This window comes from Strix uralensis, chromosome 37 (genome assembly GCF_047716275.1).
Source record: "Strix uralensis isolate ZFMK-TIS-50842 chromosome 37, bStrUra1, whole genome shotgun sequence".
Taxonomy (NCBI): Eukaryota; Metazoa; Chordata; class Aves; order Strigiformes; family Strigidae; genus Strix; species Strix uralensis.
The window spans coordinates 1,640,271-1,667,632 of NC_134008.1; the positions used below are offsets into that span (position 1 = coordinate 1,640,271).

The window sequence follows — 27,362 nt, forward strand, 5'->3', positions numbered from 1 at the left end:
ATTCTGTCTGTGGGATTTCCGACTGGACACTGGAGCTGCATCTCTCTTGGAAGACTCCCCTTTCATGGTGGTCTTCCCTTTCAGCTGCTGTACTCGTGCAGCTAGGGCGGAAGTGGGCTGTCCATGCCACCTCCTCATGTTTTCCCCATGGTCGTGGAGGAAGAACCACGGGGTGCCCCGTGGTGTGTACCTTCCACTGCCCTTCTCTTGGGTGGGGAAGTGCCTGCTTCTAATAGCTGAGACATTGGCCCGTGCAGGTGGAATGTAGGACATGTCCTCTTCCACTTTCTGGAGCCTCTGAGACAGTTCCTCTACAGCTGAAACCAAAGCATGTTGGGAGGAAGGGACACTTCCCTCATATTGCGGGAGCTGGATAATCACTTCATCTACTGTCTGAGTCTGGGTGTCTCGCCACCAGGACGTTACTGCTAATGCTTTGGAATGTCCCTCTGGTCCACTTTGCAGGAACTTCCGCCACATCAACTGTGTGCAAGGGGCCTGATCTGGATCCATGGGTGACCGCTCATCAGTCAGATCACCATAGACCATGTCAAACACAGCCAATTCCCTGAGGTTCTGAACGCCTTTCTCCATGTTGGTCCACTTGCCTAACCAACATAGGACATCATCCTTGTAGGGGTACCTCTCCCTCACACTGAGCAGGAGTCGCCTCCAAAGGCTGAGGGTTTGAGCCTGTTTCCCTATTGCCTTGTCAATACCAGCCTGCTTGGCTAAAGATCCCAGCTGCTTGGCCTCTCTCCTCTCCAATTCAAAACCAGCAGCTCTACTATCCCAGCATCGGAGCAGCCAGGTGCAAATTTGCTCGCCTGGAAGGCGGCTGAAATCCTTCTGCATATCTCGCAACTCACTCAGGGATAGAGATCGGATGGTTACCTCCAGCTCTTCCTCCTGCTCTTGTGATGGGCCTGGTTCATCATCACCCTGTACACTGTGAGGGGATTTTTTGTTCCGTACCGGGGAGATCGATATTGGTACTGCTTGTCCCTCTGGCCGAACTGCTGTGCTGGTGGAAGCAACTGGTACTGGCACTGCCTGTCCCCCTGGCCCAGCTGCTGTACCAGTAAGTTCACTCTCAGATCCTGCAGCCCTCTCTTCCCCTTGAGGGCAGTGAACAGTGTTAAGGACGATGCGGTAAGCATGGGCAAGCCCCCAGCACATCGCAGCGAGTTGTGTCTCCTGGGGTTTGTCAGATTGGCAGCACACCTTTTCCAAACACTCCACCAGTTTATCAGGACTCTGCACTTGTTTGGGAGTGAAATCCCAGAACGTTGGGTGTGACCACTGACTCAGGTACTTGTTCATCTTCTCCCACATACCTAGCCATTTATAACTATCTGCCCTCAGGGCAGGGTTCCGGGTGGTGCTATTGTTGGAGAAATACCGCATGGCCCAAAACAAGATCTGGCAGACATTTAGAAAGCATTGTGCCACAAGCACACTGGCCTGGATGCTCCAGGGATAGCTGAAACTCTCAAAAAAACGAGAGGCTCTCTTCCCCTGGCTCACCCATAGAGGGGGTGAGACCCCTAACAAAAGCCCAGGCAGCAAACAGATACTGGTTCACCCCCTCAAGCAGTGATACAAGTACATTATAAGCAATCATTAGCCAGTACAGCAAAACAAGACCCTTGATACATTTTCCACCAACAACAAACATCAGCACTGGGAATGCACAGTGGATATAAGGATTAATCCAGCCCCACCACGCAAGCAAGTTGGCCAGCATTGCAAACATTTCTTACCAAATAATACATACAGAAAAATTGCACCTAACAGATTGCTCTAACACACCTTCTCCTTTTGTCCTTACTTCAGCCCTCTCGAGCCCCACGTTGGGTGCCAAAAGTTGTGGTGGTTTAGTCCCTGTCAGCGTCTGAGACCACGCGGCCGCTGCCCCTCCCGCACAAAGGGAGTGAAACACAAAGTCCCAGGGCTGAGATAAGGAGACGTTTAATACAACAGTGCAACAGCAACAAAACAAACAACAACAATAACAGTAATAACAATGAACAGAGCAAGGTATGTACCGATACAGCAGTGAGAGGAACGGCTGCACAAGCACACGTGCTCACCGATTCTCCCGCGCTTGGGCGCCCGGAGGTGATGTCAGCATGGTATATGAATAACCCATCTAGAGCTTCCCCCCACTGCTGGGGAAACTTAACCCTATCCTAGCTGAACCAGGACAGTGGTGGAAGGATCTGTTCAAGCTGGCACAGACACCAGGAATCTCCCTCCTGTGTAGAGGATGAGGACGTGCTCCAGAGCAGGGCTTCCCTGCTGCAGTGTCAGAGGGACAGGCCATGCCCTCTGCTTTCTCCTGGGGATGGCTGCAGGGGTGTGCAGCCGTGGGTGCAGCCAAGGGTGCCCAGGGCTGTCCTTCAGAGCAGGGTCCCTGCAGCCCAGGGGCTGTGTGCTGGGGCAGGGACTCTGCTGCCACTCAGCCTGCCCGGGGAGCTCCCCACGGCGCTGTGGGGAGAAGCTGTGGTGGGAAAGAGACCCCCGGCAGGGCAGGGTCCTTCTGCTGTGGAGAGGTTGCTGTGTGGATCAGGGCTGCTGACAGTTCCAGATCACCTCCACGACATTTCCGAGGGCACTTTACAAGGGGAATTTCAAGGCAGGGATTACTCAAAATATAAGGAGTTTTCTTGATTCTGTGATTTCTGTTTCCTGCTTTTGGTGAATTTGGGGGGAGAAATCGAAATGGAGTTCTCATGCTTGAACAGGACAGGTCAGAACAAGTTGGAGGGTCAGAGTAGCTCCCCTCACTCTGCATTAAGCTACAGCCCATCCTATTGCATTGCAGGATTTGCTCTCTTTTCCGTGCATACAACAGAAATTCTGATGGATTCTGACATCCAAGAACACTCCCTGGGTGAAATGGGGGGAGCTTCAGAAAACCAAAGCTCTCAAACTGCCATCTGCCATCTTTGTTCCTTAGCACTGGGAGTGCAGATGCTGACAGGCCCTTTTGCATTACTACGGTCACATATGACAAAGTTGAACACCAGCTCTGGCTCCTGCCTCCACCGTTTATACAAGCCCACTGCTGCAGAGAAAGGCTCACATTAGGGCAGCCTGTGGGCAGAGGCCTTGATCCTCACAGTACATTCATCCAGCACCAAGCAGAATTCCAGACATGGAACTGAAGGAAATTTTCCTACAAAAGGAAAAATGGGAGCGTAGGTGCAGTAGGGACAGGGGTGTTGGTAAATTACATTGACTTTGCTCAGAATATTTTACCCTGAATTGTTACTGTTATTTCCTCCTTTGACAGTCCCCCACGTCCAGAGGCAGGAGATGTCCAACAGCAGCTCCATCACTGAGTTCCTCCTCCTGGCATTCGCATCAAAACGAGAGCTGCAGCTCTTGCATTTCTGGCTCTTCCTGGGCATCTACCTGGCTGCCCTCCTGGGCAACGGCCTCATCATCACCACCATCACCTGTGACCACCACCTGCACACCCCCATGTACTTCTTCCTCCTCAACCTCTCCCTCCTTGACCTGGGCTCCATCTCCACCACTGTTCCCAAAGCCATGGCCAATTCCCTCTGATGCAACAGGGCCATTTCCCTCTTGGGATGTGCTTCCTCTTTCTTTTCTTGTTTGGAGCAGAGTATTTTCTTCTCACCGTCATGTCCTATGACCGCTACGTTGCCATCTGCAAACCCCAGCACTATGGGACCCTCCTGGGCAGCAGAGCTTGTGTCCACATGGCAGCAACTGCCTGGGGCACTGTGTGCCTCCGTGCTGTGCTGCACACGGCCAACACATTTTCACTACCACTCTGCCAAGGCAATGCTGTGGACCAGTTCTTCTGTGAAATCCCCCAGATCCTCAAGCTCTCCTGCTCACACTCTTACATCAGGGAATTTGGGCTTATCATGGTTAGTTCCTGCTTTGAACTTGGGTGTTTTCTTTTCATTGTGGTGTCCTATGTGCAGATCTTCACGGTCATGCTGAGGATCCCATCTGAGCAGGGACGGCACAAAGCCTTTTCCACGTGCCTCCCTCACCTGGCCGTGGTCTCCCTCTTTATCAGCACTGGCATGTTTGCCTACATGAAGCCCCCTTCCATCTCCTTCCCTTCTCTGAACCTGGTGGTTGCAGTTGTGTACTCGTTGGTGCCTCCAGCATTGAACCCCCTCATCTACAGCATGAGGAACAGGGAGATCAAGGATGCCTTGAGGAAACCGTTTGGACATTTTTCAGCAGCCATAGACTGTCAACCTTTCTCTGCAAATGACTCCCTGTGTATTTCATGACAGCCCAAGCATGTCTTTCCTTCTATAAATAATTATTTTTTACTTTTTCCATTTGTGATGATGTGCTTTACAAAGAAATTCCATTAGTCTTTCCCTCCTCTATAAGAATCCACCCACCTTGTGTGACACAAGGACATTGTCTAAATGAGGACTCAGGCACTCTGTGTCTTTCTGCAAAATAATGAACCAACAACTTCTTTGTCTTACATCCATCCTTACCAGGGCAGGAATGAATGGGGAATGAAAACACCTTTCTGGCTGCACCAGCTCAAGGCTCTTGTGCTGATCTGGGGAGAGGGGATTGCATGGCTGAAGACCCCTCAGGATCTGTTGAAGAGAAGAGCAGGGGACGCAGGGTGCCCCTGATGTCCTTCTCCTTGTGCCTCCCATCTCTGGGGCTGACCCCTCTCTGCCCCCAAGGAGCTGCTGTGCCCTTCAGAGGGGCTGAGGCTGTGGGGTGAGTGACCAGAGCACCCTGCAGTGCGCACTACTTTGGGACCAGCCCAGACTGGGCTTTGCTGGGGAGAGAGGTGGAGAGAGGACAGGGGAGGTGGGAGAGCTTGGAGGGAGCTGGGCTGGGATGGAAAGTACCAGAGGATGAAAACCATCAGCATATAACTCTCACTGTGTGACCATGCAGGGTGAAGACTCACACCAGGGCATTTGTGGTGCAGAGCCAGGGCTTCTGGAAGAGATTGAAGATATGCAGGTGCAGGAGAGAAGAGGGTGGTCTGTGCCCTTGGTGGCATGGACAGACCAGGAAGGTGGCCCAGGGCCTTCATCACCCCCCAGCCTCTCTCACTGGCCATTTCCAGCACTGGCTGCTCACTCCAGGTTTATGGGTGAGTCTTCTGCAAGACCATCTCCATCCTCCTGCTGGTGTCAGTGCCTTGATGGAGGGAATGGCCAGCCCTGCCCAACCTCTCTCCTGGCCCAGACCCCAGCAGACCCGGGAGCAAGACTGTCTGCAAAGACCATCATGGAACACAGCTGGGTCTGGGCAGGGGTCGGATTCTGGGGGAACTTCCAAAGCAGCATGACCGTGGGGAGATGCGGCAATGAAAACTGTCTTGGGGGTTGACCTGGGGAAACTTTCAGCTATCACAAATCAAATGGAGGAGGTGATTGGGAAAATCCAACACGGATTTATCAAGGGCAAATTGTGCCAATCTAACCTGATCGCCTTCTTCAACAACATAAACCTTCTGTCAGCATGAGGAGAGCAGTGGATGCTGTTTACCTGGACTTCAGCAAAGGCTGTTTCCTACAGATTTCTCTTGGACAAATGGACAAGATAAAGATTGGAGGGGTGCTCTGTGAGGTGGGTAGGAAATTGGCTAACAGGCTGCACTCAGAGGGTGGTGATCAATGCTTATTACCCAGGCTGGAAGCCTGTAACAATTTGGATCCCCCATGAAATGATACTGGGCCCCACACTGTTCAACATCTTCCTAAATTTTCTGTATGACAGGGTTGAAATCACCCTCACAATATCTGCTGACAACACTACAGAGGGTGGTGAGGTGGACCTATCAGAAGGCACAGCTATCTTACAGAGAGACCTTGACAATTTGGAAGAATGGTCACCACGAACAGGATGAATTTTAATAAAGGGATTTAGCCTGAAGTTTAACAATGTCCAGCCCCTGGGTGGGAATAACCAAAAAGCCCAGTACAGGCCAGGATCTGTGTGGCTGGAAGCAGCCTTGTTGAAAGGGACCTGTTCCTGGGGGACAGCAAGCTGAAGATGAGCCAGCAGTGCAATGCTGCAGCACCAACAGCAAACAGGCTCCTGGGCTGCATCCACAGGGGTGTTACTAGCAGGCACAGGGACTGGATCGTCCCACTCTACTCAGCGCTTGTCAGGCTACACCTGCAGTACTGTGTCCAGTTCTGGTCCCCACAATTAATGAAAGATGTAGAGAGACTGGAGCTAGTCCAAGGGAGTGAGAACAGTCACTCAGAGGAAGAAACTCCCCAAGGGAGTCCCCATCACTGAAGGTTTTCAAGAAACAATTGCCCAGGGTGCTAGACAATCTCATGTAGGCTCCCTTTCCCACAAAAGCTTGGACTAGATGACCTGTCAAGGTCTCTTCCGATCTGAGCTGTTCTATGGTTCTATGATTCCATGAATATCTCTTAGGTCAGTTGGGGTCAGATGTCTTGGCTGTGTCCCATCACCCCCAACTTCTTGCCCACTCCCAGCTGCTTGCTGGGAGAAAGAAGAGTGAGAACCAGAGAAGACCTTGATGCTTTGCAAGCTTTATTCCACAACAAACAAAACACAGCTCTGTGATCAACACTGTTTTAGGCTCAAATGCAAAACCAGCCACCATAAGGGCTGCAACAATGAAAGTTAACCCCATTCCAGCCAGACCCAGCACCCTTGAACTGGGGGCCCCAAAACTGATACAATAGTGTACAGGTAGTCGAATGTGTGCTGTGCGGGGAGTAAATCGCTTCTTCCACTCTTCTGGCAGGATTCCTGTTTAAATGCTCCAGGACGTCGCTGACTGCCTTTGCTACCAGGTCACGCTGGATTGTGTGGACCATTTCTGGATTGTGTTTTCTTGGTGTCCCCCCGCACGACCAAGGCCTTGTCTGCAGAGCTGCTCCCCAGACAGGCAGTCCCCTTCTCCTGGCACTGCAGGGTGTCAGTCTCTCCCAGGTGCAAGATGTGGCCTTTGTCCATCTTCTGTCTCATGAAGTTCCTGACAGGACAGTCCTCTTGCCTGGCAGGTTTCATCTGAATGGCATCCCTAGGGCACAGGAATGGTCCTCTCTATTTAGTGTCATTGACAAACATGGCCTGAGATATCTCCACTGGGTCATAGACACCATTGTTAAATTGCCCAGATCCCAGGAGAGTCCCCTGTGCTGCCCCAGAATGCCCCAGTATATCCCACCTGTGGTGACCCCTTCACCACTGCTCTCTGAGCCTCATCCTCCAACTGGTGTTTTACCCATCTCTTTGATGACCCAGCCAGATTGTAACGGCCTAACTTGGGTATGAGAATATTGAGGGAGACCACGTCCAATGTCTTGCTGAAGTGGAGGTACATGACACCCACTGTTCTCCCCTCACGTACAAATGCAGTTACTTCACCATGAAGGCAATCAGGTTGGTGAGCCATGATCTACCCTTGGGAAGTCCATGCTGATGGCATTTGGACACAGTCTTCTCTTTTAAATGCCCAGAAATGTCACCCAAGAGGACTCATTTGAAGGGCCACTCCTCACCCAATAGAGCTTGTGTGGTTCCCTGGGTGGCACTTCTGACCTCTTTCAAAGGTGGGTGCAACATTGGCTTGTCCTCACTCACAAGAGACCTCTCCCAATCCCGTGACCTTTCAAAAGGGATTTTCCAAAGAAATATTGGTCTTCCCCTGTAACTTCATTGCCTCTTTTCTGCTGTTATATGGTGTATCTAATTTCTTTAATCTTTTATGTATTTTCACCTGTCCCGATAGAATGACCATTTCTGAAGTCATCTTTTCAGATGCAGACTCTCTAGAAAAAGGGCCTTTCCATTAGCCGTTAGTTTTCTCATGCCCTTACTTTTTGTTCATTCAGATTCCTCTCAGCTTGCGAGCTGCTGCTTTGAACTTCAGGCAGTTAAAAGCTTGCCTGTCTTTCAGTAGACTAATTGTCTCCTTAGCCAACTCTTTCATTATGTTTGTATCTACCTTTTTCTATCTGCCAACCTGAAATATTTCTCATGAGATTACCCCTTGTAGAAAGGCAACCTCATCGGAGCCAGCTGGTAGTTAAGTTCTGCGAGAGGAATGTGTTTTATTATATATGAAATTTGATTATGCTTGACTTTTCCTTGCCTGAAAATAGCTGAAATCCTTCTGCGCCCGTGTGCAGCCAGTTCTCTAGGGAGAGCAGGTGGGAGATTGTGCAAAGGAGCTGTAACCTCCAGCTGCAGAGATCAGTGGAGAAATCTGATGTAAGGAGAAATGATGCAAGTCCCAGGCGGCTGATGAGAGAAATGCTGAGATGGGAGGTGAGGACAAAGATTGTCCATACTGTGTTGGACCCCAAGGGACTGACCAGGAGACTTCCGAGGAGATACTCTGCATTAATATCAATCAGAGAATGCTGCTGTCACCTCTTCTCTAACCTGCAAAGTAAAATAATGTGCTCTTTAAAAAAAAGAATAATATTTATTAGGTGCACTTTGAAATCATCATTCTTAGCTACACTATGAAATTAATTCAATTAGCTGTACAAGTCTTGAAGACTTGAAGAAAATTACAGCAAGAGAAATGACTCATTAGGACATTCTGTATTTTAATGAGCCCCATGGTGTGTTTGGCCCCATGTCCATGATCCTCAGATACTGAGAGGAGACTGAGCAAACTACTCAAGAAGTCAAAGTCAGAATCAATCCCAAAGTACCTTGAAGCACTGATTGGCTCCACTGAGGGCCACTACTGACAAAGCCTCTCCAGGGACTCGTTAGAGCAGATAATTGGATGCTGTGATTGCAGGTAGCCAAAGACACCATGCAGGTGGCTCTAATGCTGCAAAACTCCTTGGTTTGTTTTATGAAGCAGAAAGTCCAAGCCCTGACCCTCAGGCCCGGGGAAGGCAGATCCTGTCCCTCGTGTGTGGCTCAGGGCTCTTCCTGGGGACAGGGGGTGTGAGGGTGAGCAATGCCAAGTGTAGGAAAACTGCACAACACATCCTGGCCTGTCCAAGAAGGGGCGAGGAGGAAAATATATTCCAGAGCCTCAGAATAAGGTTTTTCCTGTTAGGCCTCCACGGCAGAGGCAACTGCCATGACCAAGGGGATAAAGAGCTTCGCCTTGTGTGGCCTTTCAGCCCTTCCAGAGCCCTCAGCCGTCTCTGCTGCAGGTTTACTTCTACTGTCCCCTTCATGTGTCTTTTCCCCTTCAGGCTGTTGACATCCATCTTTCTTTCCTACCTAGCTCTCATCATGGCATCTCCACACCTTCACTGATGTCTCTCCACACTCACTGGCTGTTCCTTGAAACACAAAGCCACAGGCTGATCCAGACTCCCTCTGGGTGACCTCTTACACCACAATGCCACCCTTTGATTGAGATTTCTTTTTCCTCAACTCCAATTTGAACCTTCCAAGCTGCACTTTGTTGAGGTTTCCTTCTCTTCCCACTACCAAGAAAAGCTCCCTTACCTTGAAAACTCTCCTTCAAGCAGGTGGAGGTGACTGCTGTAATGCCCTGAGCCTCCAGTTCACCAGGCTAAAGCAGTCCAGGTCCTTCAGCCTCTCCACAAAGGCCCCAAACCCCACCCTGGCAGATCTCCTTTGGAGCTTCTCCATTTCCTCTCCATTCCTCCAGAACAGGGAGCCTCTCCCCCAGTCACACCAGTCTAGAGGTGGCCTCACCAGTGCTGAGTCAAGGGGGATGATAACGCCCTGGTTTGGTTTGCCACACTCCTCCTAATGCAGCCCTGTAGGCAGCTGTCCTTGTTCATGGTTACCATGCACCACTGACTCATATGGAATCCCTCTTAATGCCCAGGCCCTTCCTCTCATGAGGGTCAGTCCCGGGCTGTTCAGGTCCCAGCCTGCCCTCATAGATGGGGTTATTCTGCCCCCAGGAAAGGGCTGGCATCTTCTCCTTGTTAAACTTCATGAGTCTTTTATTGCCAAATCCCAGAGTTTCTCAAGGTCCCCTGGCAGTGAAGCTCTCTTTTGCCAGTGGTTAATGTGTGTGTACAGTTGGCTCACCAGATCTGTGGTGCCTCTGACAAGATAATAGTATCAGGAATTAGAGTACACTGCAGATAACAGAAGGAGGTTCTGGTTTAATGGAACTGCTGACCAAGGTAGGAATCCCCATGGAGAAAACCTCAAAAACACCAAATGAGGGTACAAAGGAAGCCAAACTAGGCCCGGGGAGGATTTCTTGTGATATCCAAGAAGGTATGGGAAGGCTGCTGTTAAGTCTCCCCAAAGTCTTGTCCTCTCCTGGCTTCACACCTTTGAAGCAAAGGTGGACAACGGCATCCTGGGCTGCATTAGGAGGAGTGTAGGCAACCAGACAAGGGAGTTCTCATCCCCCTTGACTCAGCACTGCCAGCAGGTTATTGGAGGTGATCCTTCCTCTCTGCTCAGCACTGCTATAATTTGCCTTGCTCACTTCCCTCAGGGTTCTCTACCCTAGCACCACACTCGCACTGCTGCCAAAGCTGCCCTCCTCATCTTCCACCAGTTCGGCCTTGTCTTCTTGTGAAAAACTTACCCAGCAGAGCATTCCCACCATGCTGGTTCAGGGATTACCTTCTACCTTCCCTTCAACCAAGGCCTTCTAGCAGAGGTCCATGGTCTTCAAAGTCCCCAGGGATTATCAGGGCCTAAAATTGCAGTGCTTCCTCTAGCTATCTAAAGCAGATCTCATCATTTTCCTAACCTTCATCACATGGTTCAGTGATCCTGACCAGAAGACCATTGTACATTGAGGAGTTAGAGATCCACATAACAAGCACTTGAGCAGTCCCAGGGCTGTGCTGGGCTGTGCTCCATGCACAACTTGGCCTTCAGGCTGTCTTGTGCTGAGCACATCCCTGGGTTACAGAATAAACTGGATTGCAATAGAGAAGTCTACAGGAATCTCCCACAGGCACCACAGTCAACTACAGGTCCTTAACTTTATCTAAAACTGCAACAAGAAATTCCTCTGTGAACAGCCTCTGCTGGGGGCTGTAGAAATGATGATTTGAATTTTTTTCTTTGTAAGAAAATACTGAAAGTGATCACAGGAGCAAAGTGGAATAACCCTTCTACAGACGGGATCTGCAAGACTCGCTGCACCAGCTGACCAGACAAAAGTAACCCCACCATGATCTTCCAAGCCACGTGCCTGCTGCCGGACTTTCAGCTTCTTGGATAGACACAACCACACCGTGTGCTGCTGCTGCCCCTCAGGTACTCAGGTGGAGGTGACATGACAGCCATATCCAAGCCCCCTTCCTGGATGGGACGACCAGGTGCTCAGGGAAAGGGATTCTCACAATCACCTTGCCAGGCACGAGCCTTCTGCTGACCTGTCAGAGGCCCTGGCAAATGTGAGCCTAAAAGCACATATCCCAGCCGTGACTCAAGGGGCTGACCTATCAGCTACTTCACAGAGAGGGTGACCTCACAGGCCCTTTCCCAGCCATGTTCCTGCTGTTGGCCTGTCAGCTCCAGAGACAGCAGTGACCTCACGGCAGCCTTGTCCCTCTGGCTGCCCCATGAGATCCTGAGGCACAGCTGACCTCAGCAGAGCATCCCCACCCATCTCCTCCTTGTCGCCTGTCAGCTCATTATCTGCATGAACCTCCCACTCCTCTTCCAACACCCTAAATTAGGGTTAGGAGAGACGCTGAAGGTGAGGGCACTAAAACATGGCAAAGTAGAGCTTTGGGGGTTAGACCTTCAGGTTAAAGTTTAAGGAATAAAGCTCACCTTTCAGGGTTAAGTATTAGGCAAAGACTTATGGGGAGGGTTTGGTGCTCTGCTGAGGGTGTCTGTTTAGTGTTTAGGTATGGGCTGGCTTTGTGGGTTAGGGATTTGTTGAGGGCTGGGCTAAGGGCTAAGGTTAAGGCTGGCATTCTGATGCTAGGTGTATGGACTAGGGATTAGGGTGACCGATAGGGTAAGAGTAAGAGTAAGGAGGTGTGAGTTTGCGCTTTAGAGGTAAAGATTCAGGTTAAGGTCTAGAGCAGTGGATTCTTGTCAGGGTGAAGGGTGTAATTTAGGAATAGGTTTAGGACTTAAGGTTACTGGATAGAAAAACGGTAACCTCCTAACATGAATGTTTTCACGGTAAGGGTTGCAGTGGCATCAAAATTACCTGAACACGTCTTTCCTCTTCAAAATCTTTTCCCTCTGTTGGACAAACCCCTCTTCCCTCCCCCAAATCTCCCATCTCTCTTGTCCCAGATTTCCCTGCCCTCCCCAAATCTTTCATCTTGAGGAGAGAAGCTTTGTAATGGCTTTCAAGACCTCCAAGTGCCTGTCTCCCCACTGCTGGCCAGGCAGAAGTGACCTGGCAGCCAGCATCCAATGGGACACAATGTGCTGCTGTGCTGGAGAGGCCCCTGCTCAGCCACCACAGCAGTTCTGGAGGCAGATAATGTCCTCCAACACCCCTCAGGTACTCTGCCCAAGTTGGCCCAAGTGCTGATCACTGAGGAATGTCACTAGTGACTGTTTGCCAGGAAGACTCCTTACCACTGATGACATCTGGGCCTGATCATCCAGTCAAACACCCACCCACCTCATTGTCCACTTCTTCAGTCCAGGTATCACCAATATGGGTATAAGAAGACCATGGGAGACCATGTCTAAGGCCTTGTTAAGGTCCAGGTACACAACATTGCCTACTTTACCCTCCCATACACATTCAGCAATCTTCTTTTCCTTCAAGTGCTTGGAGTTGGCTGCAGGAGGACTTTCCCCATCACCTTCCCAGGGACTGAGGTGAAGGTGGCCCGCCTGTAATTCTCACAAACTCTTTTCTTGCCCTTCTTAGGTGAGGTTTGGTATTTGCCTTTTCTGAGTACCATGGAACTTCCCTGATTGCTCTGGCTTTTCTGAGATATTTGAGAGAGGAAGTCTCACAATAATGCCAGTCAGCTCCACCACCACCTCTCTGCCTTTTCCCACACCCAAAGCCTTCTAAATATCACACACTTCCAGAGGAATACCCACAAAACAGCACACACTTGCCCTGGTCCTCTGGGCATCATCACAAGAGAAGCAGAAAGGATTTCTTTCACAGGCCCACCGCTCTGATAGGGTCTCTGTGCAGCTCATAGCTTTCCTGTGAATTTTTCTCAGTTCCTTCCTTGCCCCCCACCCAAAATCTCTGGTCCACAGGTTGTAGATGAGGGTATTGAGCAGTGGCCGGAGGATGGTGTAGAAAAAGGGATTTGTCAGACTACATCAGGAGGGCTGTTCTGGGCATCACACAGACAAGGATGAGGGTGTCATAGAAACATTGACACTAGTGAGGTGAGAGGAGCAGCTGGACAAGACCTTCTGTCTGCCAACGCTGGATGGCAGAGCTGCCCAAGGCTGGCAGCTCTGATGCACAGACAGGATGCCCATGTGAACAGGAAGGGCAGACTGGATCTAAGAAGAAGGTTATGGAAGCAAACACCATGAATGTCACAGTGTCACTGCAGGAGAGCTCCACTGAAATCACAGAAGAGGTGTCCCACTCCACTGGGGCCACAGAACTCTATCTGTGACAAGAATGAAGTGATTGCTGTAGATGACATAAATACCCTTAGTGAAGGTACAGCTGCCTTCTCAGGACTGACCTTCCAGTCTGGAAATCTTGCAGCGAGAAGGGGGTGGCACACAGCCCAGTACTGATCTTTGCATGTGGCCACCAGTGGGAAACACAGCACATGCAAAAGGTGTCCAAAATAGTACTAACATTACTGTGAGCAGAGGTGATTCCAGTGAGGAAGAACATTTGTTTCTTTGTTAGTTGGTTAAATAAATCAGAAAGGAAGTTCAGAGAGGTGAAAGATGAAGGTATGTGTGTCCCTGAGTGCATTTTTTCCCCCTAGATGTGCTCTGTCCCTTCTGAAAGGTGAGATGACTTCTTCTAAAGGGCAATGTCGATCATGTTTGCAGGATTACTTCTGACTGCCCAGGCGAGATGCTCCACAGGTGAGCTTCTTTCATACTCTGCATTTGAAGGACCAGGCCGGACAGCCAAGGAAGGGTGATGGAGAACACAGAGGCTTTTGTAATGACCCTGTCCAAGGCAAGGTGAGATAAATCTCATAGGGATGGTGGGGGTTGTTCCTGGAGTCACACACAGAAGTCTCAGGGCTCTGTCAGGTGCCCACTACTCAGCTGGCCTCGTGCACTCATCATACACACAGGGACATTCAGGGACAGGAGTCCTTCCCTTGCACATGCAGAGACAGTGCAGTGCAGGAGTCATAGTGCCGCTCTGATCTCCTGCTGCCACCCCCAGAGGCTGGGAGGCACCTCAGCCCTGCAGTGATCTCCCTGCTCTGTACAGGTCTGAGATGCCCCAAGGCATGAAGAATGGACACAGTGACCTCGGTTCAAGGAAACACATCCCAGTGCTGCGTTCAGGTGGTCTCCCAGGGGACATTACTCTCAACGTGAATTGATCTCAAGACACTGTTGGTCCCACAGGCCTTCATGGCACCCCCAGGAATAGCTGATGGCATTTGTGCTCACTTGGGTTCATCTCTCCTCATGTACATGATATGCGTGCTTACATCTTCTTCCTACAATGCAAACATGGGCTTCTGACCTAGCCCTTCGGTGTCCCTGTGTGGAGGTACAAAGAACCTCTCCAAGTGGAGATGAGAGGCCAGTGGTGGTTGTGAGGGGCTAGTCCATTATGATTGTCTTGGGGCAGCTTCCCCAGGGTGGCCAGCCAACATGGGCACAGCTCACTCCTGCTCTGCTGCTCCTTCAGGTCTCTCGCAGGAGGCCTGGCTGTGCAAGGACACTGCTGCGTGCCCCCACCCTGCACACTCACACTGTTCAGCTGCTCACTGGTGTTTTCATCTGCAGGCCACTTTCTTGGGCACCTTCTTGAGAGCAGCTTTGGAACAAGACCTATGCCCTCAGGCAGTGCCCTGAGAAGATCACTTTGCTTTAGGGAAATGCTGTTATGGAGGCTGGCTCTGTCACAGAAGTGCCCACTGCCTGTCCCTGCCTGCGGTAAGAGAACTCCCATGCAGCAGGACTGTGACCAAGATGCCAGAGCTCTCAGGCCTTATACCAGTACAATGGCTGAGAAGAAGAGAGTGGAAATGGAGAGTGAGCAGCTCAGGGAAGACCAAGCACTGGTTCTCCCTGGCAGTGCTGCTGTCGCAGGACACTTTTCCCCTCCACCTCTGCAACAGACACTGCTCCTGTAGCTCGAGAGAAGGTCTCAAAGGAAGGATCTCAGGCAAGTCACTGCAACGTTCTTTGTTTTGTTTAAACACACAAAGGGCACAGCTCCTTATTTGCACAGACTCTGGGTAACATAAAATTTGGAGAGATACATAATTAAAAATGGCACAAATAATGAAATTTCATTATGGACAACATTATGCAAAGTAAAACAAATCAAATAAACCCCAAACCCACAATCAAAACCAGCAAAACAAAACAAACAAAAAAAAAGTGCTTGGCCTGTAAGGAGTTACATTCTGAGTGATTCCCAGAAGATGCCAAGCAGTTCATTGCTTTTGAAAATCATCCAGACATCAGTTTCCTCAGGGCATCCTTGATCTTCTGGTTCCTCATGCTGTAGATGAGGGGGTTCACTGCTGGAGGCGCCACTGAGTACAGAAATGACATCACCATGTCCAGGGATGGGGAGGAGATGGAGAAGGGTTTGAGGTAGGTAAACATCCCAGTGCTGATAAAGAGGGAGACCATGGCCAGGTGAGGGAGGCACGTGGAAAAGACTTTGTGCCGTCCCTGCTCAGAGGGGATCCTCAGAACGGCCCTGAAGATCTGCACATAGGACACCACAATGAAAACAAAACAAACAAAAGCAAAAAAGACAAGAACAGTAAGAAGGCCAGCTTCCCTAAGGTAGTCTAAATCTGAGCGGGAGAGCTTGAGGATCTGGGGAACTTCACAGAAGAACTGGTCCAAGGCATTGCCCTTGCAGAATCGTAGTGAAAATGTGATGGCTGTGTGCAACACAGCATTGAGCAACCCACAGCACCAGGCAGCTGCTACCATGCGGACACAAGCTCTGCTGCCCAGGAGGGTCCCGTAGTGCAGGGGTTTGCAGATGGCAACATAACAGTCGTAGGACATGACAGTAAGAAGATAGAATACTGCTGTAGCAAAGGAAAAGAAAAAAAAGACCTGTACAGCACATTCTAAGTAGGAGATATCCCTGATATCCTAAAGGAAATTGGCCATGGCTTTGGGGAGAGTGGTGGAGATGGAGCCCAGGTTGAGGAAGGAGAGATTGAGGAGGAAGAAGTGCATGGGGGTGTGCAGGTGGTGGTCACAGGTGATGGCAGTGATGATGAGGCCATTGCCCAGGAGAGCAGCCAGGAAGATGCCCAGGAAGAGCCAGAAATGCAAGAGCTGCAGATCCCGTGTGTCTGCAAATACAAGGAGGAGGAACTCAGTGATGGAGCTGCTGTTGGACATTTGCTTTCTCTGAACATAGGCAGCTGTACATGGAAGAAAAGGCAGTGAAAATTTAGGATTGACATCTCTGGGCAAAACTTGCTTCACTTCTGACAGAACCCTCACTCTCCCAGCCTCTGTCCATCCATAAAAACCTTCATGCAGCTCCCAGGCTGGAGCTCTGGTGTTTGCTGGCTGAGGGGGCAGTGGGGAGCAAGGGATTCTGCTGTGGGCTCTGCAGGAGTCAGTCCTGCTGTGCCCCAATAGGCAGAGAGGAACCCGCAGTGATCGCTGGTTAACTCCACTCCTGAAATCCAAGAGATTTCAGCCTTGTCCCTCCCAGTGTCCCCAGCTGCAGAGCAGAGCTGTGGGGCTTTGCTCTTCTTGCTTTTGCTCCTGTTGCCCTGTCCTACCTTAGGAGTGCGTTCTGAAGGCAGACAGCCTGGACATTTCTGCTGCGCTACAAGTGCTCCATGGAGAGTGCGGGGGTGCAAACGGGCAGAGCCTTAGTGCAGAGTGAGGAGAGACAAGCTGTCCATCAGACTTGCTCTCAGCTGCCCTGGGCTTGCACCTCTGGAGTCTGCAGGAGGGTCACAGCCAGCTGTTCCCTTGAAAGGAAATTGGATGCTGCTGAGAGCAGAGGAACCCACTTGAAAACTCCCCTCCCCAGTAAAGATCTCTGAGCTTTTTGATTCCTTGAAGAGCAGGGGTATGGCAAAAAAACTCAGCTTTAATCCTGACCCATGGGCAGCATTACCCAGAGACTCACAGGCTAGAAGGGGGCTTGGGCACCTTGCTGCCATGGACACATCTGCATGGCAGGACCTGCAGGGCCAGTTGCTGAGCTGCAGCTGAAAGCCCCATCCCCAGAGAGAACCTGAAAACAGGAGCAGCAGCAGCAGGGGCAGGTGGAGAACAAAGGAGCAATGCCCCAATGCTTCTGCCAAGGGAGGCAAGGCCAGGGAGGGACTGATGGGCACTTTGGAGAGTCTCCTCTGCTGCAGCTCTGGCTGCAGAGGAGGCAGCTCCTACCCTGGACCCTGTGGCCTGGAGGTCAGAGGGTCTGCTGGGTGGGGGAGAAGACCATGGGGGCTTGTTATGTAAAAAGTACCTTCACTGAAGGGCTAATATAGCAGTGCTGAAACCCTACCAACTGCCCCATCCATTGCTGTCAGCCTGTTTCATTCCCTGCCAATGCTTCTGGTGCTTGGAGCTCTCCCTGCATAAAGCTGTATCTCTTTCCTCTTATCTCCTCCCTGTCAGTGCTCACAGCCCCCATCCCACCCTCTGTGTGCTCAGCTCTGCCCTGCAGACCTCTCCTGTCAGCAGGGCTCTGCACAGGGGCATCTCTGTTTCTGCAGGTCTAAGGAGCAGGTCAGAAAAACTCTGATGAGATGACTGAACTTTCTGTAGGCAAATAAATGCTTGAAGGAACTTTAACAAGTTCTTGAAATACCTACTGCTCTGTCAGGGTAATGCTGTAGAAGTGTCCTTGTGTTGTCCAAAACTGACAGCTGCATTACTGTACCCCACAACTACAGCAGGAAACTGAAAGCACAGACTTCAGAAAGCACCTTTCCTTCCAGGTAGCCCCTGCCTTCATGTGCTTCTTGAAAAGCTGCCTCTGCCAGTGTCCTAGGAGTGATCTGGAGCAGTGAGCAGCCCTGACCCACACAGCACCCTCTCCACAGCAGAAGGACCCTGCCCTGCCAGGGGTCTCTCCTTCCCACCACAGCTTCTCCCCACAGCGCCATGGGCAGCTCCCCAGGCAGGCTGAGTGCTGACCCTGGCAGGAGGCAGAGTCCCTGCCCCAGCACACAGCCCCTGGGCTGCAGGGACCCTGCTCTGAAGGACAGCCCTGGGCACCCCTGGCTGTACCCGTGGCTGCACACCCCTGCAGCCATCCCTGGGAGAAGGCAGCCACCATGGCCTGTCCCTCTGACAGTGCAGCAGGGAAGCCCTGCTCTGGAGCATGTCCTCCTCCTCTAGACATGAGGGAGATTCCTGGCGGCTGTACCAGCTTCACCAGATCCCTCCACCAACTGCAGCTGCATTGCCCTGCACCCAGAGACTTACTGTGTCAATCCCTGTGAAGATTTCTCCTCCAGTGAGCTCTCACCATCCTCCCACTTCCATCTGCGTTTCCCTTCTCTGTGCCCGCCTCCTCTGCCCTCAGTGTCTGCAGGCAGTGCCCTCAGCCCTACTCCACTTAGCAGAGGAGCTGCTCCTGGGCAGAGCTGTCTCTCTGCAGCGCTGACCACTTGCCCTGAGCTCCCTCCGTCCTAGGAGCCTGGCCCAGCTCTGCAGCAGAAGACCAGTCCAAGGAATTTTAATGACCCTTCAGGTGGGTTTGGTGCCAAGTCCATGAACCCCAGACACCCAGAAGCTGATGAAGAAATCTCTGAAGGAGTCAAAGTTAGATTCAAACTCCAAAGTTTCTTGTGGCTTTAATGGGTCCCACTGAGGGACACTGTTGACAAACCCTCCCCAGGCTCCAGTTAGAGCAGAAATGTGGAGGCAGTGATGGCAGGTAGGGAAAAGCAAAGGAAAGGTGGCTCTGATGCTGAGGAAACCTGCATGTGTTTCATGAAGGCAAAGGGCCAAGCCCTGACCACATTAACCAAAGGGCCAAGCCATGACCCCAAGACTATGGGACAGGAGATCTTGTCCCTCACACATTGCTCAGGGCTCTTCCTGGGGCAGTGGGCGATGGAGATGTGCACCTGCCAGGCTCCTGAGTAGGGACAAGGGGTCAATGAGGCCCCAGTGCTGCAGGGGACTGTGCCTCCTCATAGGCATCAGTGGCAGAAACACCAGCCATGGCCAAAGTCAGGAAGGGATTGACTTGGTTGGGGGCTTTCAGCTTTTCCACAACCCTCTGTCATCTACACCACAGGCTGTCCTATGGTGTTGCATCACCTGCGCCTCTTTCCCTACAGGCTGTAGTCACCCACCCATCTGTCTCACCTTGCTCTCACTTGAGCATCTGCCTTCCTTTACTGATATCTCACCATCCTCCCTGACTCTTCCTTGAAACAAAAAGCCTTGGGCTGATCCAGACTCCACTGAGTGATACACTGCACTGCAGCACTGCCCTTGGAGTGAAATTTCTTTTCCTTGTGTCCAGTCTGGAATTCCCGAGCTACACTTTGAGGCATTTTTTTTTTCTCATGCTCTTTTCCACTATGAATAAAAGCTCCAACATCTCTAAAACCTCTCTTCAAGCACTCACAGACTATTCCCATAGTGTACCAAGTCTCCACACCAATATGCCCAGGGTGTTCAGCCTCTCTATGTTGCTTATGTGCTTAAGGCTTTCAGCTGCCAACTTGGGAGTTGTCTGGGCACTCTCCAAGGTGTTTGCACATGAGAACATGGTGGTCATAGGCCAAAAAAGACAGAGTGAGGTTACCAGGGTGTGTAGTAGCAGGACAAGGGGCAACAGATTTCAACTGAAACAGGGTAGATTTATATTTGTTGTAAGAAAAACATTTTTTTACAATGAGAGTGCTGAGAGACTGGAGCAGGTTGCCTGGAGAACTTCCAGGGAGGGGGCTTCCACAGCTTCTCTGGACAACATATTCCAGTGTCTCACCACCCTCACAGTAAAAAATTTCTTCCTTGTATCTAATCTAAATCTCCCCTCTTTCCATTTAAATCCATTACCCCTCATCCTATCCCTACAATCCCTGATAAAGAGTCCCTCCCCTGTGTTCATTTAGGCCCCCTTGAAGTACTGGAAGGCCGCCTTCTCTTCTCCAGGCTGAACAGCCCCAACTCTCTAAGCCTGTCCTCCTAAGGGAGTTGCTCCAGTCCCATGATCATTGTTGTGGCATCCTCTGGACCAGCTCGGCAGGTCTGTGCCCTTCTGATGTTGGGCGCCCCAGAGCTTGACACAGTACTGTGGGTGGGGACTCACAAGAGTGGAGTAGAGGGGGAGAATCCTCTCTCTCGACCTGCTGGCCACACTTCTCTTGATGCAGCCCAGGGTACGGTTGTCTTTCTGGTCTGTGAGCACACATTGCTGGCTCACAGTCAGGTTACGATCCACTAGTACCCCCAAGTCCTTCTCCTCAAAGCTGCTCCCAATCCATGCATCACCCAGCCTGTATTGTGCATGTCACTGCCTTAGCTCATGGATGAGCTTGATGAGATTGTCCTTGAATATTCTGAGGCACAATCCAATGCTTATTGCCTTCTGCATCTACTGCATAATAAATACTCTTTTCCCTTACTATGGGGATTGACCTGATGGGTCTTTTCACCTGATTCCCTTGAATTTCCCTAGTTTGAAGGTGACATTTTCCCAGAGTAGGTCAAGTTGATGGGTTCTGTCACAGCCACTTGAAGTCAATTGTTCTGCAGTTATTCAGTCTGCGTTCACCATACATGACCCAAGAGTGTTCATGGATGCTCCTGTGCCTGCTAATAACGGGGCCAAGCTTCTCGGGTTCCCAATGGCCACTTCAGCCGTGGGTCATCCCCAAGCATCTGCTGGCAAGGGTACCAGGATCCCTGGTGCCAGCCCACAGGAACCTGGGCCTTCCCAGTAAAATCTATGGATCTTGACCAAGATTTACTCTTGAGTTCCCAGACTGCAGGGAATGCCTTGCATTTATTGTCACTTATGTGACTATATGCTGCTCTGCCAGAAACTGAGCTGCTGTTCAAGATTTCTTGAGGTCACTTTCTAAAACCTTTAGTTCTGTTTCTAAAACTTGTACCTGTCCAATGTCCACCGCCATGTATTTAATCTGTCACCACAGGCTATGTCTGTGGAACCTAAGATCTTCCTCTCTTTTGATTAAGATGGGTCTCTTAATTTGGGAAACTCTTCACACCATAGCCAATGATATTCTTCCAAGCGGGTTCCTCAGCAGGCCAAAGCCTGCTCTCCTAACATCCTGCTCTTTCTCTTCTTCCCTTCTCTCAGGAGCCACAAATCTGCTTTATCACCCCTCACTGCTACATCCCTGACCAACTTCTTTTTTGTTTTTAAGTATGATTTCCTGCTGGACACCTCCCCTCACTGGAACCTCAGTCACCTTTGTCTGGAAGATATTGTCAAGGAACTCCAAAAACTCCTGGATGACTTTCACTTTGCTTGTTGACCCTTCAGGTAATATTGTGAAAGTTTAGATCTGCTATGAGGAGCAGGGCTTCTTCCAGTTGATGAAGAAGGCTTCATCTACTTCCTCTTCCTCATCAGGGGGTCCATAAAAGACATCAACCCACCACAGTGCTGCCCATGACCCTTCAGCTCTCAGCTGAATTATCATCCCCAGGCAGAGCTCCTCACACTCCTGCTCCTCTCCCATAAAGGGAAACTTCCCCTCTGGGTCCAGCACCGTGGCATTATCAGTACCTGACCTCCAGGACTGCACAGTTTCTCCAGGAGAGGGGATTTGTAGTGCTCTGCAACTTCTCATATGTTCTCTTGTGAGAGACACCCCAATCAATATGAGCCAGATACACAAAAATAAAAAGTTGACTAAATTGTGCTTCAGTCCAGGGGAACCTTGAAAAACTCTGGGATTGGGCAGATGGAAGTCACTTGAAGTTTTACAGGGAGAAGTGGCCAGGCCTGCATGGGCCTACATCAGGACAGGCTGGGACCTACCCAACTGAGCAGCGACTCTGAGGAAAAGGGCCTGGGCACTACAAGGGATGCCCTACAAGCCAGGAGAGGATGGACATGATGAACAACAGCAGCTGCCTATGGGGCTGCATTCGGAGGAGTGTGGACCACCCAGACAACCTGAGTTACCATCCCCCTCCACTCAGCACTGGTGTGGCCCCACACACATGGGTGTGTGCCAGGGTGTGGCTCCCCATTTTGGAGAAGTAGGGAGGACCTGGAGAGTGTTGAGTGAAGGTCTGCCACGGTGGGGTTCGGGAATCATGCCCATGACCTGTGTGGAGTGGCTGAGTGATCTGGAGTTCTTTGGCCCAGTGGTGTGGAGGCTCCAGGCACTATAGGAGTAGCCTGAGAGTGACTGAGGGGGGATTTCAGAGATGATGGAGCTTTTCTTTGTAGTAAGATACAGCATGAGAAAGAACTAATGCCACAAAGTACAGCAGGGGAGACCCAGACTGGACATAGAAATGTCACTCGAAGGGAAGTGCTGTCATCTAACAAGTCACCCAGAGGGAGACTGGAGCAGCCCCAGACTTTGTGTTTCAAGAGCAGCCAGGGAGAATGGAGAGATATCAGTAAAGGTAGGGAGATGCTGAGGTGAGAGCAAGGTGTGATAGCTGGGTGGACATCTACAGCCTGCAGAGAAAGAGGAGCAGGTGGGGACACAGTGGGACAGCCTGTGGTGGAGATGATAGAAGGATGATGAAAGTCTGAAAATCCCCCAGCAGAGATGAGCTCTTTCTGCCCTTGGCTCTGGCTGTTGTCTCTGCCACTGATGCTGATGAGGAAGCACCTTCCCCTCACAGCACTGGGTCTCATGGCCTCCCCTTCCCCACCCGAGAGCCTGGGAGGTGTTGGACCATAGTCCTTCCCTTAGCATTGCCCATCCACATATCACACTGCCCCAGGAATATCCCTGAGCTATGTGTGAGGGACAGGATCTCCCTTCCCAGATTCTGGGGGTCTTGGCCTTTTTACTTAATGCTACACATCCATTTTTACTCTGATTTTGTTCAACCTTTACATGGCCTTTGTTTACCTGTCATCTCTTTCTGGAGTTTTCTGCTCTAACAAGCCCCGTGGGGGGTGTGTGTGGGGGGGTGGCGGGGTGTCAGTAATGGTCCTCAGTGGGACCCATTAACACTCTAAGGAACTTTGTAGTTTGCATCTGGCTTTGACTTCTTGACAGGCATCTTCATCTTCCTATCACTGTCTGAGTTTCATGGACTCAGCACCAAACCCAGCTGAGGGATCCTTAAAATGCTTTGGGCTGGTCCTCTGCTGCGGAGCTGGGCTGGGCTCCTGGAACGGTGGGAGCTCAGTGCAAGTAGGCAGCACTGCCGAGAGACAGCTCTGCCCAGGAGCAGCTCCTCTGCAAAGCGTAGCAGGGCTGAGGGCACTGCCTGCAGGCTCCAAGGACAGAGGAACCGGGCAGAGAGAGGGAAAAGGCAGATGGGTGTGGGAGGATGACTCAGAGGTCAAAGGAGGAGAAATCTTCACAGGACTTAACACGGTAAGTGTCCTTTTGTTTTGCTGGGTGGGCAGTGCAAGATGGGAATTTATTTCTCCTTTCTGGACCAGGCTCTAAGACCCCAGTTCTTGTTTACAGTTGTCTGAGACTCTCCTGAGCCTATGCACACACAGAGATGCCCCTGGGCAGGGTTCTGATGCCAGGAGGTGTCTGTAGGGCAGACCTGAGCACACAGCAGGTGGGATGGGGTCTGTGAGCACTGACAGGGAGGAGATAAAGAGAAATAGATATGGCTCCAGGCAGGGAGAGCTCCAGGCACCAGAGGCTTTGGCAGGGAGTGAGAGAAACTGGCTGAGAGCAATGGCTCAGAGAGGGGGTGGTATTTGGGCACTGCCCTATTAGCCCTTCAGTGAAAGTTCTTTTAACCCAACAAGTCCCCCTGGTCTCCACCCCCACTCAGCAGACCCTCTGCCCTCCAAGCTCCAGGCTCCAGGGCAGGAGCTGTGTCCCCTGCAGCCAGAGCTGCAGCAGAGGAGACTCTCCAAAGTGCCCATCAGTCCCTCCCTGGCCTTGCCTCCCTTGGCAGAAGCATTGGGGCATTGCTCCTTTGTTCTCCACCTGCCCCTGCTGCTGCTGCTCCTGTTTTCAGACTCTCTGGGGATGGGGCTTTCAGCTGCAGCTCAGCAACTGGCCCTGCAGGTCCTGCCATGCAGATGTGTCCATGGCAGCAAGGTGCCCAAGCCCCCTTCTAGCCTCTGGGTCTCTGGGTAATGCTGCCCATGGGTCAGGATTAAAGCTGAGTTTTTTTTGCCATACCCCTGCTCTTCAAGGAATCAAAAAGCTCAGAGATCTTTACTGGGGAGGGGAGTTTTCAAGTGGGTTCCTCTGCTCTCAGCAGCATCCAATTTCCTTTCAAGGGAACAGCTGGCTGTGACCCTCCTGCAGACTCCAGAGGTGCAAGCCCAGGGCAGCTGAGAGCAAGTCTGATGGACAGCTTGTCTCTCCTCACTCTGCACTAAGGCTCTGTCCGTTTGCACCCCCGCACTCTCCATGGAGCACTTGTAGTGCAGCAGAAATGTCCAGGCTGTCTGCCTTCAGAACGCACTCCTAAGGTAGGACAGGGCAAGAGGAGCAAAAGCAAGAAGAGCAAAGCCCCACAGCTCTGCTCTGCAGCCGGGGGCACCGGGAGGGACAAGGCTGAAATCTCTTGGATTTCAGGAGTGTAGCTAACCAGCGATCACTGGGGGTTCCTCTCTGCCTGTTGGGGCACAGCAGGACTGACTCCTGCAGAGCCCACAGCAGAATCCCTTGCTCCCCACTGCCCCCTCAGCCAGCAAACACCAGAGCTCCAGCCTGGGAGCTGCATGAAGGTTCTTCTGGAAGGAGAGAGACTAGCACTGACTTATGGAAACATTACTCCACAACCTATAAGGTTATAAATTAGACATATTTATTCAGCGCTGAGGCACACGGGGGATTGCTCCACCACAAACGTGCACACCTCTCGTGGCACCTTGTCTTGGCTTTATGCTACAAAGCATCACATATTCATAATATGCCTATACATATGCATGACCTATCCCCGCTTTGTATTATAATGAACCTGAAAGTAATTTTCAAATTTTCCGTCCCGGTCTCCTCCTAGTCGTGTCTGTGCTGTGTGTCCTGGTGGTCGTGGGCGGGGGTCGCAGAGATGAAGTAGCTCCTCTTCCTCACTGTTGAACTTTTTACCTCCGTTCCTTGCGCAGTCTCTGTAGCCTCCTGGACTCAGGTCAGACCATAGGGTTGGTTTTGACCAGTTTTTAGGACTCTTTTCCTATTCCATCAGGAAGCGTTCCCTCACAGCTTCTATTAATCAAGGTTTCTATATTGTTCTGCTCTCTGGCCAATCACCTATGATCTATTATCCTATTTAATCTTAGTTATCTTTTAACTAATGTGCCTCTAGCCCCTAGCCTGATCTCTAAGTCTTCCATCTTTATCTCTAAACTAAGCTATATCTTATTTACTTAAGTGTTTAATTTCTATATCCTATTTTAATTTCCTAGTTCCCCATCTCAGGCACTGTCCAGAAATGGAGTAAAGTTTTCCCAAAGTCAGTCCTAACCCTTCACTAACTTCCTTGGACAGGACCACATACCGAAAGTAAACAAATGTCCAACAGCAGCTCCATCACTGAATTTCTCCTCCTGGCATTTCCAGACAGACGGGAGCTGCAGCTCTTGCACTTCTGGCTCTTCCTGGGCATCTACCTGGCTGCCCTCCTGGGCAATGGCCTCATCATCACCTCCATCTCCTGTGACCACCACCTGCACACTCCCATGTACTTCTTCCTCCTCAACCTCTCCCTCCTCGACCTGGGCTCCATCTCCACCACTCTCCCCAAAGCCATGGCCAATTCCCTCTGGGGCAACAAGGACATTTCTTACTCAGGATGTGCTACACAGATCTTTCTCTTTGTCTTTTTTATGTCAGCAGAATTTTATATCCTCACCATCATGTCCTATGACCACTATGTTGCCATCTGCAAACCCCTGCACTACGTGGCCCTCTTGGGCAGGAGAGCTTGTGTCCACATGGTAGCAGCTGCCTGGGGCAGTGGGTTTCTCTGGGCTCTTCTGCACACGGCCAACACATTTTCACCACCACTCTGCAAAGGTAATGCCTTGGACCAGTTCTTCTGTGAAATCCCCCAGATCCTCAGGCTCTCATGCTCAGATTCAGACTACCTCAGGGAAGCTGAGCTTCTTGTGGTCAGTATCGTTGTGGAATTTGTGTGTTTTATGTTCATTCTGCTGTCTTATGTGCAGATCTTCAGGGCCGTGCTGAAGATCCCATCTAAACATGGACAGCACAAAGCCTTTTCCACATGCCTCCCTCACCTGGCCGTGGTCTCACTGTTTGTCAGCACTGGCATGTTTGCCCACCTGAAGCCCCCCTCCATCTCCTTCCCATCCCTGGACCTGGTGATGTCATTTCTGTACGCGGTGGTGCCTCCAGCAGTGAACCCCCTCATCTACAGCATGAGGAACAAGGAGATCAAAGATGCTCTAAAGAAAGTATGTGAATACCTATTATTTCAGCATTAATAAGGTGCCGACAATCCTCATATAACCCCTAGGAATTCAGTAAAATCCCAGCCTATCTTTTGTTCTTCTCTTTCTTTAGTTTGCATTTGTTTCTAAAAAATAATTGTATTTCTGTATTATTCATACAACTTCTTAAGCTTAGAACAATTTTTTACTTTCCAGTAAGCTTAATGTACATAAGGAACTATGTTCTTTGCATAACTAAAGAAGCCAGAACGTATACATTTGTCACTCCTCCTGTCTCTTAGATCTCCTCTGGAGCTGGAGGCCCAGTCCCAGCAGGCAGAAGGGATCCAGAAGCCAAGGGCCCAGCTGTTCCATAGAGGATCCGTCCCAGTGCCCTCAGGGCTGCCCCTCACTGCCTCGGCAGGCTCTGCCTCTCTGCTGCTTGTGAGCTGGGGCCACTGCTTCCCTGCAGCCACAGCCAAGGACAGCAGCAGGACATGGCCTTTTCAGTGCTGGCCTCTCCTCACTTCCACACTGTCCCACTGTGCCCTTGCATTTATGTCACCCCCAAGTTCTTGTGTAGCTTTTGACAGTCCCATTGTGTCCACAGTGGCACCCCTGTGGCTGCAGGCAGGATTAGGCCATGTAAACCACGGTGTCAGAGCTGGCCCCCATGCCAGCACCACCATAACCAAAGGGGCTCCTCAGGGCAGCACCAGAAGACTGGAAACCTATTCCAAATTTGGTGTCAGGAATATACACAAGTAGCTGCTCCATCCAAAGGACTTTTTCTTTTATGGGCTTTTCAGCA

General features: G+C 50.9%; 1 protein-coding gene, 1 long non-coding RNA gene and 1 pseudogene across 2 annotated transcripts in view; all 3 read left to right on the forward strand.

Moving 5' to 3' along the window:
• LOC141937094 (uncharacterized) overlaps window positions 1–27,362 on the forward strand; it is a 786,032-nt gene that overhangs the window by 522,681 nt on the left and 235,989 nt on the right. The gene's annotated exons all lie outside the window — the stretch shown is intronic.
• On the forward strand, window positions 2,725–6,536 carry LOC141937074 (olfactory receptor 14A16-like; annotated as a pseudogene).
• Window positions 25,670–27,191, forward strand: LOC141937075 (olfactory receptor 14A16-like). The gene is made up of 2 exons (XM_074854477.1): window positions 25,670–26,575; window positions 27,162–27,191. Exons 1-2 carry the CDS (start codon window positions 25,670–25,672, stop codon window positions 27,189–27,191), a joined length of 936 nt encoding a protein of 311 aa, XP_074710578.1.

What these genes read in the sequence shown, in the direction of transcription:
- LOC141937075 (XM_074854477.1), top strand. Translation starts at nt 25,670, where the DNA reads ATGTCCAACAGCAGCTCCATCACTGAATTTCTCCTCCTGGCATTTCCA. An exon ending in TCAAAGATGCTCTAAAGAAA is followed by an intron (nt 26,576 to 27,161) that starts GTATGTGAATAC and finishes TTGTGTCCACAG; the next exon opens with TGGCACCCCTGTGGCTGCAG.